The sequence below is a fragment of the Pungitius pungitius genome, chromosome 20 (genome assembly GCF_949316345.1).
Source record: "Pungitius pungitius chromosome 20, fPunPun2.1, whole genome shotgun sequence".
Taxonomy (NCBI): Eukaryota; Metazoa; Chordata; class Actinopteri; order Perciformes; family Gasterosteidae; genus Pungitius; species Pungitius pungitius.
Genome location: NC_084919.1, coordinates 7,692,081 through 7,703,501, shown reverse-complemented (window position 1 = coordinate 7,703,501; position 11,421 = coordinate 7,692,081). Strand labels below are relative to the sequence as shown.

At 46.0% G+C, this 11,421-nt stretch overlaps 2 protein-coding genes and 1 non-coding gene across 16 annotated transcripts in view; 2 read left to right on the top strand and 1 right to left on the bottom strand.

Annotated features, from left to right (window-relative positions):
* The window catches only part of rps12 (ribosomal protein S12), a 209,637-nt gene that overhangs the window by 131,074 nt on the left and 67,142 nt on the right, over positions 1 to 11,421 (bottom strand). The gene's annotated exons all lie outside the window — the stretch shown is intronic.
* Positions 182 to 3,479, top strand: sox7 (SRY-box transcription factor 7). Its single transcript, XM_037449619.2, has 2 exons — positions 182 to 671; positions 1,627 to 3,479. Exons 1-2 carry the CDS (start codon positions 440 to 442, stop codon positions 2,595 to 2,597), a joined length of 1,203 nt encoding a protein of 400 aa, XP_037305516.1. The 5' UTR covers positions 182 to 439; the 3' UTR covers positions 2,598 to 3,479.
* trnal-cag (transfer RNA leucine (anticodon CAG)) lies at positions 9,535 to 9,617 on the top strand. Its single transcript has one exon. It is a non-coding gene; the product is annotated as a tRNA-Leu (tRNA).

The window sequence follows — 11,421 nt, the reverse complement described above, 5'->3', positions numbered from 1 at the left end:
AGTAGATGCTGGTGTTGAAATCCTGCATTCTCTCTCTCTCTCTCTCCCCCCCTCCCCCCTCCCCCCCTTTTCACGGGGCTCAACTTGCAATCAAGGAGGAGCCGAGAGTCCTCCGGGGCTTCTCCTGGAACCGGCTCCTCAAATATAAAGCGCTCTCCTCCTCTTCCACGAGGAAAGACTGAATCATAATTCATAGGGAGGAGACGCTGCTTGAGAACATCTCTCTGGTTTCGCCCCCCCCCCCCAACTCTTTTCACTGACATCTGCCTGCAGCCCGTAGCTCCAGCCCTCCACTGAGCGAGAGCCCCGCCGGAGTGCAAATAAATCAGTTTGCAGCCTCACAATCGTCTCCTCGCTTCTCACACACACACACACACACACAACTCAACTTGCCCGAGCGAGAAGCGCGTCTTGAGTTGGCGGAGGAGAACGCGCGCACATGGCAGCCCTCATCAGCGCGTACTCGTCGTGGCCGGAGTCCTTCGAGTGTCCTCCGGGAGACGGGGACGTGCCCGACGGACACGGCCCGCACAGGACCCCCGTGGACAAGGCGCCGGAGCCGCGCATCAGGCGGCCCATGAACGCGTTCATGGTGTGGGCCAAAGACGAGCGCAAGCGGCTGGCCGTCCAGAACCCGGACCTGCACAACGCCGAGCTCAGCAAAATGCTGGGTGAGATGAGTTTTATTTAAGTCATTTTAGACTTGTCAATTATTACTAAAACCATTATCGTATTATTGTAATTAGCAGTATTGTTTTTCTTGCTTCTCCTGTTGTAATTCCACATAACTTATAATTACTTCCCCGGGGCCTCTGCTGTTTTACAAAAGTTTTAAAGCTGTTTCCAGCACATTAAATGACGTAGAAACTATTTACTATGTTTAAGAAGAAAACAAATTGACGTTTTTAATACGCTTATACGTTAAATTAGTAAAATAAACACGTAACTTCACGGCTGTTTTGGACTGAAGCGCGTCGCCAAAACCCCTCTGATGTAAAAGGCACTGACGTATCGGTAAAAACCAATCGATTAATGAGGGCCAGGGACAGAGAAAAGGACAGAAACTGAAACATTTCGTGTTATGTATTAAATTCAAAATCTGGCACTCTCGCACATCTCGAAAAAATACATAAAATAGTAAAATATCCCCCTTTTATGGGCATCTTAAATAACGTATTCATAACTTGAGGCAAAGTCCCTTTAAACGTTGAATAACTTAAAGGGAAGAGTCTGAATACTAATGTTTTTATCTTTTTATTTCTACACCACAAAATATTCTATTAATATGAATTATAATAATAAAATAAATTAGTTGTCTAAATAGTGTCTTAATATTTTGAGATGCCTGTTTTAAGTTAACCTTTTTTTAATAGTGTTTTGTGATCACACACATTTTCCCAGAGAATTTAGAATATTAATTATCCGAGGAGAAAGTGAAAAGGATTTAGAACCTATGTATGCAGGTATGTAGAAGGTAATGGTGACTGACATTAATCTAGTACAGACATTAAATATTAAATTAAAAAAGATGCAACAATAAATTGCAGCCTAATCTTTGAAACTTATTCAAGATTCATATTTAAAATGAAACCCCCAAACAATAACACCGTCTTTTTCCTCTCGCAGGCAAGTCCTGGAAGGCCCTGACTCCCCCCGATAAGAGGCCCTATGTGGAGGAAGCGGAGCGGCTGCGGGTGCAGCACATGCAGGACTACCCCAACTACAAGTATCGGCCTCGCCGGAAAAAACAGCTGAAGCGCATCTGCAAGCGGGTGGACCCGGGCTTCCTGCTGAGCGGGCTGGCCCCCGATCAGAACGCCCTGCCCGAGCAGCGGGCCCTCTGCCGCCGCCACGACGAAGACGAGGGCAGCCCCAGCGGTATGAGGAGCGGGTTCTCCAGCCCCAGCCCCGCCCTGCCCAGCGTCCGGAGCTTCAGGGACCCGGCCGGCTCAAACGGCAGCTTTGACACGTACCCCTACGGCCTGCCCACTCCCCCGGAGATGTCCCCCTTGGACGCCATGGACCACGAGCACGTACCCCTCTCTTATTATTCAACGTCTGGGAGCTCCTCCTGCTCCTCCTCTTGCCCAGAGGAGCACCACCAGAGCCAGACGCACATGGGCAGCCCGCCCCCCTACCACACTGACTACACTCAGACCCAAATCCACTGTGGAGGCGCGCACATGGGTCACGTCCCTCACATGTCCCAAACCGGCGGCGGGCTGATTCCCGGCCCTCCGCTGTCTTACTACAGCACCTCATCTTTCCCCCAGATTCACCACGGGCTCCACCAGGGCCATCTGGGTCAGCTCTCCCCCCCACCAGAGACACACGGTCACCTGGAGACCCTGGACCAGCTGAGCCAGGCAGAGCTTCTGGGTGAGGTGGACCGCAACGAGTTTGACCAGTACCTGAACTCCACTGGGAACGGGTTCCATCCCGAGCAGGGCAGCGGCATGACCGTCACGGGACACATCCAGGTCGCGTCCGCCGCCGCCGCCTCCGCGTGTCCCAGCAGCCCCACAGAAACCAGCCTCATTTCGGTGCTCGCGGACGCAACGGCGGCCTACTACAACAACAACTACGGCATCTCGTAAGCACCCCGTCAGAGACACGACCGGAGGGGTTCAAGGCATTTGGGATGACGCTGCGCCTGGTCTGTGCTTTGATTTGTACATTTCAAATTCCACATTAGAAGATTTGAGCGACGTCGTCCCGCCGAGATTTGAACCTTAACTGATCAGCTGGGCAAAATGATTGTCCGGAGCCGAAGGAAAGAGCACAAGAGCGTCGGAGGAGCGCGTTAGAACGGGAGATGGACGCCTCAGGGATGCAGACACAAAACACTACAGTACGCCACCTCCTGCTGTCACGACATTTCCAAACCAGAAGAACAATCGTAAAGACTAGCTGTCCACTTGTAAATGTCACTGTTGCCGCTGCGGCATGTACAGATGCTCTTTAGAAGCTAATTTAAGTGATGTTTTGCATAAATGCTGACTGTAATGCTATTATCAACGCTTTCCATTCAAATGTTTGTACTATATGTTCTCTCTCTCTCTCTCATTAGTTTGGGAGTCTTACCTCAGTTGTTGAAATTGGATGAGGTTTTAGTTGGACATTTCTTATGCAATTTAAAAAAACCGTGTATTAATGAAGACAAATGGCGTTTATACTTCTTAAGTACTTAATAATATATAATCATAACCTCTACCATGGAAAATAATAATGGTAACTATAAATGTATGCTGATTTAAGTTTGTGAAAGACAATAATTTAAAATAAAGTAACATTTTTATATAACAAAGTTGCTACTTGGATGATGTGCACACACGGAGTAACTTATACACAACAGATGAAATGCATTCCCACCCTTATAAATAAATATATAAGTTACAATAAAAGACAGAAAAGTAGTCAGCGGTTGGTTTTCACATACAAAATGAGGGGGGGGAAGTGATTTTTTGAATTTCACGTTGGCGCCACGTATTCTTCAGTCTTGCGCTCTCTCAAGCTGCTGTACTGCAAGTGGCCCTGTTCTGACACCCCCCCCCCCTCCTCCATCCGTCTCCTCTCGCTTTCATTTCATCCCGCTACAGAGGATTAGTGTAAAACAGGCACAGCCGTCGCCACCCGCCTCCGTCTCCACCGTCCTTTGTTTCTCCTGGAGTCTTATTCTGGGTGCCATTCTTAGGCACTCCGGACCCCACCCCCCCCATCACCCCACCCCCTCACCCAGCAGTCTATCTTGCTGATGCAGACCTTTCGTAATCTGTGCAGAATAAATAAAATAATAAATCCCAGGGCTTCGTTGACTGTTTTACACCCTCCTCATTTTTCTCTCGCTTTTTTTGTGCTTTCTTTTTTCTTTCTACCTATACACCCCCCCCCCCCACTCCACCCCCCCTCCCCTCTCTGTTCTCTTGAATTTTTCTTTTTCGATAAAAGGAATTCAGGGGGCTTTTGACAAATCCTGGAGTCTGGCTGGTCTTCCTGCGTTTTTTTGGGAACGGTTGAGTCGTGCTCCTTGCGAAGAGGATGTGGCGGAGGAGCGGTGTTTCCTGACTGATAAGGGAAAAGCCTCTCTCTCCGTCAGGATGTTTGGGCCTGGCCGGGCCTTGCATTAAAGAGCCACAGAGAGGGAAGGGAACCCGCTGCTCAGCGAGCGGGAGGAAACGCCGCCGTGCTGATTAGCATCTGGCTAGCGCGCCTCTGCTCACCGCCATTTTTCACCAGAGACCTGCCCTGTCACTAACCGTGACCGCAGACACACCACAAAAATCACCACAGAACGGCACTTTAGGAACACATGTAACTCTATTCAACCCTGTGGGTGTGCTCTCGACACACCTTGTATTCAAACTGACCCAGAATGACAACATTCATCAAACACCACGTGTCCGCGTCTGGCTGAGGTCGTGTTCATTTCTTCGGGGTTAGATCATTACCCTTTGTGCTTCTGGCGGGGGGGGGGGGGGCAAAACTCAGAGGAGTCCATTCGAGTGCGAGCATATTCTGGAGGTGGGAGCTGGACAGGTGGGGCCCCCAGGCATCCAGGTTGAGGAGTAATCTTCTGTGCGCCATCAGGCCCTAGTAGACTCCCCTGGTGAAAACGCCTCGCGATGTCTCAACAGTCACACGTGCACCACCTCAGGGCAGAACACGGGAACAGGAACAAGGACAAAGACTCAACCATCAACAGTGCATCATCGCGCGCACACACTCAGAACTGTGCACACAGGAAGGCCCAAATATTACAGCAAAAAGCAAAAAGCCGTGACTTTATCATCATGTCGTATTACTCCCTTTAGCAGGTTTCACGTCCGAATGACTCAGAAAACGCTGAGGCCATGACATAGTTTCCGGTAAGTGTAACTAGGACCTACGACCCGGTTTTCATTTGGGTAACAATGGATTCATCAGATAATTTAATGCTGATTCTTCAAATACTTCATTCAGCCAGAGAGGAGCAGGTACATTTTCTAAAGGAACAATTGTATTTTCAAAATGGAAATTTCAACTGGCTACCATAGATATCTGTATATATACATACCGTACATATATTTTAATGTATATACACAAATATATATATATATATATATTTAAATGAAGCCAAGAAGCGTATCACAGGAGGTTTTGCAGAGATGTGTGGCCCATGTGACTTTAACGTTTCGGAAAGTCAGGGCAAAGCGCTCAAGTTGTCATCCTCAATCCTTTCCTGCTTGGAAGTTGACTCATCGTCATCTTAACCTTTACTCAGAGGCTTTTGCTGAAAACCAAAGACAGCCAATGCTGCTGTTTTAGCTGCAATAAATCAACAAGAAAGGAAATAGAAAATGAAGTGTCAACAAACATTGTGTGAACTGCATACATTTTATGTACAGGCACTTGCTCTTTAAAGCCCCCCTTTTCTGTGAGAGGGGAGAGCACGATCCATTAATTTGACAAAATTGAACCTTCCCCACAATTGCAGGTTCACAAAATTAACAATTTTTGCAGATATAAGGATATAGGCTGAACCAACAAACCCCCCCTCTTGTTATTTCTCTCTGATTGCTGACTGGCTCGGTTCCAATCTCAGGTCAAGCCTGTGGAATGAGTCTGTCAGGTAGTCTGTTATGCTTCCTATTTCCTCCCCTGCCGTCATGTCACTTCCCTGGGCAAACAAACAACTCGGCGGTCCAACTCAACACCACCGACTGTCAAGGTAACAGCGCGCGGACTCACAGCCTGCACAGCTGTATTATCCATCTGCTGAGGCCCGAAGTGCGCAGTGATCACTCTGAACATCACGTCCTCCGGAGGCGAGGAGGAGGCCGACTGTCTGGTTGGTCCGGCATCCATTGTGCAGCCGGCGGAGGGAGCGTCCGACGGCGTCACGTTTGGAGGTCTAACGTTTGTGCCGCATGGCGCTAATTGCTGTATTAACTGTGGGCGGGGAGGGAAATTTTGTTTCGGTCCAGGAATAGCAAAGCTTGAGACTGAGATGGCATTCACACCTAGTAACCGTACGTCAGCGTGTATTTGATGCATTGTGTCGTCGCTGCACAAAGACATCTAATGTATGCAGTTGTACATTTTAAGTCATTATTTGCAATTATATTCATTACTATTCTGAGTGAGTCTAAGGGGATGATCTTCCTTTTCTGTAAAGCTTTTCAAATGGAAAACAACACACCCATTACAACACCCTAATCACAGTGAACACAGTGAACTTTCCACCAAATTAAATTTTCTATGCGATGGATAAAGACACACTTACATCAGTAAACACTGAATGTTGTCGGAGTGCATTTCCAGTTGGAGTGTGTCACAGCAGCATAATAACCTGTTTACAATTTGTTCTTGGCCCTAAATCTGGAAGGAGGAGGGAAAACACACACACACACACACACACACACACACACACACACACACACACACACACACACACACTCACACTCACACACACACACACATCTCACAGCAAGGGATTATGGGTGCAGCTATTCTTCATCTCATTGTGGCTCAACAACAGGCAGAGTGTGGGGTGGCAGGCAGGCGTGTACGTCGCCCGGCGAAGAATGGACCAGACCCGTCGAGGGACGGGTGCCATGTGGCAGAGGATGTGCGGGGGGACACAGATGGGGACCCCTGGAAAACTTTGGGGACTGTACGAGCAGCCAAGGGCCCCCCCCCCCCTCGTACCTGTGCTGTTAATGCTGCAGCCGAACGCGAGCCGGCACCTGTTCTGAGCAGATACAGGCTACCGGCGAAAGCACGGAGGGAGGCCAGCACATGGCTGCCAACCCGGGGGAAGGAGAAGGCTAGATTTCCATTTACCCCATCAGCACGGACTGATTACCGGGCTTGTGCTGTACTGCAAGATGCACGGAAAAAAAGGATTTGGAAATGTCTTTCAAAACTACTGTATATGCATTTCACTAAACTCCCTTAGTGATTAGCGTAGTTGCTTATTAGAATGTTTTACTCAAATGAGAAAGTCAACATTAAAGCTCACATGCCCATATGTTTTTTTTGGCTAAACTGCAGTTCATGTCCTATTTTTACCGCACACATTGGTCCCTCTTTCTCTCTGACATCATGGATTGCACCGGTGTGGATCTTGCTATCTTGCTTGTTTTGCTGCAGATTCTCCCAGGGAGGGAGGGGGGGGGGGGGGGGGGTGTTACTCTTCACCTCTATGTGGAGGAGGATGTTCCTATTGTGCTTCCTAATTGCACTTAAGAGATAGAACATCCTTGTCTGTTCTCCGTGGGATCCCATAAGAGGCGCTACCTATTTCGGATTAATTGTTTTGATTGACATGGTTACAATATAGTTAGTGCTGTGTTTTTAATCCCTGACCATTTAATTCAATCCATATGCTGAGATCATACATGCAGTGAAACTTTAATTAAGTCATTTTTGCAAAGTTAGGAAAGCTTGAAATTGTTCACTTGTTGAGATATTATGATGGCTTTGCTTTGTTAAAAGGGAATAGGCTGCATGTCTTAAGTGACTCTATCTTTTCCACAGACTGCCGTCATGTCTCTGGACTCTGCACCAGCAAAGTTTACGCAGCGTGCATCCTGAAATGCAGACGCACTAATGATTCAGATGAGTGATGCTATGAATTCAGCGTTGTGAGGGAGGCCCTTTTAACAGCTACTGGGGAAGATAGTCAAAGCAAACAAGAAGGACTATTGACAGCTTGTTCTTAAGTCCTAAATGTTTTAACATATACAGTATATGTGTGTTTGCTTCCTCTCCCTAAACAACGGATGCTCAAACAACGGTTCTAATCCTTTTACGTCCATTTCCATTCGTTACCTGCATAATGTTTTTTCACTCCTGACTGCTAATCATCATGTGCTCATTAAATGACATCACATTAAAAATAATTATATTTTTTAATATGTGTTGGTATTTACTGCCACAGAAAAAAACAAGTGCTTCATGCACAACAACATCCAGCCCGGAGATGATTAATTCTCCATCCCCCAGGGACCTGAGATGTAAAATGACTGATCAATGATGCAAGTTCCTACATATATGACTACAGGAACAACAAACCCCATCATAGCTGCTAATTCAGAGATGAACTGCGTCAGTCATGACACACAGCGTTTCCGCTGCCTTGATGTGCTCTGTTGACACTCAGAATGTCTTGGTAAGAGCGCTCCTGTGTGACCTTGGCGATGGGTCACCGTGGCATCGTTTCCACGCTCACTCCCATTCCTCTGACCTTCACGTCATGGGTCTAATTCTCGGGATGTTGTTGATGTCTGAGCTCGGAGGAATCCCTTCCTGCTGGCTGCTCAGCCCGGTTTCCTTAAAGACTCAACATCAAAAATGAGATCCATGGAAATGACTCACGCCGCTATCCCCAGAGTTCAGACACTTTAACTAAAGCACCATGTTGACGGCTTCAAAACAGGATATGAGCAGCATAGGTCCATGTTTATTACAGATGGCGGACTACTTAAGAGCATCAGCTGAAAGCTCTGGTAAGCAAATAAAGCTACAGTCACGTCTCCACAAGCCTGAACTCACAAAGCATTGATCTCTTTTGCTATTAACTATCCATTAATGTGAACAAGTAATTCAAAAATCAGTTTGAACCATAACCTCATTACATTTAATTATTGTTTTTATTGACTCTAGTTTTTTATAATCATATATATATATTGTGGTCAATCTACAAATAATAATGTCAGAGGGATTGGTTTATATTGTCTGTAGATCTAACTTTGAGTGGACACATTTTCTTAACAACTTAGCCACACCAGGATAAATCCTTTGAGGTTGAGTACGTCACTCTCTTAAAATGGTCCCAATTGAATTGAAGTAATTGTAGAATAAGCGCAACTAAATGGCTTAATGAGGAATACTGTAAAAACAAATACACATGACAAATATAACATACACAAATATAATTATAGAGAGTTTTGGTGAAGATCATACTGTGATGGCTCTAAGTTCTTGAAGAAGTTAATCATGTATAAAAATTAAAAAGTAAAATATGTACGAATGAGCAGTTTTCTGTGTTTTCTGTGATGACTCAGAATACCTACGATGTATGCTATTGGTAATACACTTTTGAAGAACACAACAACTTGACAACGGACCACCTGACCATGGGCCTGATACAAAACTTCCATTAATAGATGTGGTGTTCTGCAAGTTAGCATCTAGTGGCCATGAGAGACACTGCAGGCCGCAGCGCCCGCTGCCCGCTATCAGCTGAGGTGCACGTTGCCGACTTCCCCCCCGAGGCAGACATTTCCTGTCCTATATTTCGTTGAAGAACTTTAGGTTCCCTTTATCATTGCAGCTGCAATAATAGGATTTAAGATGACGTTGGATATTTGTTTCCTCTAGCTAAATCCATGCTTATTGTTATTTTACCAGTGCGTTAAGCTTGTATTTTTCGCACATCGTACGTCATAACGTTATCAACTGATCTACCCGTCTTCATCCATCTAAAAAAAGAAAGTGTAATAAAGTACTTTACACGGTATATATTCATTAGAGTTCCCTACAATTGTCACCGTCAGGATGGCCGAGCGGTCTAAGGCGCTGCGTTCAGGTCGCAGTCTCCCCTGGAGGCGTGGGTTCGAATCCCACTTCTGACAGAGTTTTTTTTTTCCTCAACGTGGTTTTTTTATTGATGGAATTATGTATTTATCAAACAGGTAATTGAAGTTTATTATATATTCATTATAAAAGGTATGGCCGTCTTAGTCACGTGGCTACACACAAATGTGGATGTATACACTGCCCTGCACACTAAGGATTAAAGCTCATATTAACATACTGTTGCTGTTGATCTGTCTAAAATCCAAATCATTCTGAGAAAGACATGATAAAACAGAAAAAAGCAGGACAACTCCATACCTGGGGAAATTGCATACAGCCTTTTGTGTAATATTTGCATCAAACTTAATAAAACAGAAAATTACAAATTCACACTTTAGTAATATTTCCCACACAATTTAAGCATACTAGATATCCCCCAAAGCTAATGGCTGCTACTGCAGGATAATGTAAATGTTAGTTGTGTTTGACAGGGAGGTCAAGGTTGCTTCTCCTGGTTATATTTAGATTCGCTGCCTGTAATCCTCACCATGACCTCACTGCAACCTTGGAGGGAGTAAAGGTTAAAGGGCAAAGCCTGTCTGGGCTCTGAAAACAATGAGACTAGCACAGCTTCTTAATCACATACATTAAACACCATGACTGAATAAATCCCTTTGTTTGTATAGTTCACTCTTGGTTGGTTTGAGTGTATACAGCCTCTTTTATTTAACATGTGGGGGCAGATCATCTATTCAGAGTGTAACCAAAGAACGGATTAATGGACACGTTTTATATTTGGTAATTGGCTTAGAAGATTAGTTTATTTTCTCCATTATTTTCAAATCACACTTACATACATAGGCATGCATCGAGCATCGAGAACTAAAGAACATTTTGTGTTAGATGAACACTCCTTGAAATCCTTGTTATTATTATCATAATTTATTGCCTCATCTTAAACTGTAGTTACGTTTGAACGGCAATTTCTACGTAACTGCACTGTCACTAAATAACAACGTGACTACCTTGTAACTTTTAAGTGGGAGTATCTATCACATCTTATATCCAACTTTGACCTTGGGTTCAAGCCTTTAACTGAAGCCACTTATCAACTTCCCTGGGTTGAGCTCTTGCAGGTGTGTGAGTAACATTGCAGCAGTTCTGCTGCCCAGCAGGTTGCACACTAATTAGCCCTGATATTTTAGCTGAAGCCAGGGAGGGGCGGGGACGCGCTAAGCCCGAGAATCGGTGCTCGCCTGTGAGCTCGACGGATGAGGAGCCTCAGGGTTCCCTGCTGTGACTGTGATCCATACTGCGTTGGCATGGTGGGGCTAGACAGCTGACTGCAGACTGAAATGGCTGCTAATGATATTTAATTCCGTTCATGGCTGGCAGGCTGCAGGTTCTTTCTTTGTGGTGGGTTCAAAGCTCCGACAGGCCGCTGTTGAATTGAGTCGTTTGATTGATTGATGGAAGAAGACTGAAAGCCTTTGTTTCAGAAGTCAAACATTCAATGACTAAAAAAAAAAATGCATCGCTTCATGATGACTTCATTCAGCTGACTCAGAGTAAAGGTGGTTCACTTGCCTGGAAGGAGTGAGGGCAGAGGTGGGGGGGGGGGGGGGGGGGCGGCGCCTTCCTCGCACAGGAAAGCCCACGGAGAACAAAACCTCGTCCTCCGCATTTACTTACATGACTCAGCGGTGGGGTCTTACTGTGAGTCAGGACACAATAAATCTGCCCTCCTCGAGTCAACTCCGCCCCACCGTGACTGGTCAAGCTCCTTAAGACCGTAGACAGATGGCAGCCGGAGGGGGAGGGGGGGGGGGAGGCTTGCCCCCTACTGTACGTGTGCTTGTG

Excerpts from the sequence above, each read along its gene's own strand:
- sox7 (XM_037449619.2), top strand. The coding sequence starts at position 440 with ATGGCAGCCCTCATCAGCGCGTACTCGTCGTGGCCGGAGTCCTTCGAG. Across the intron at positions 672-1,626 it reads CGAGCTCAGCAAAATGCTGG|GCAAGTCCTGGAAGGCCCTG; the intron begins GTGAGATGAGTT and ends TTCCTCTCGCAG.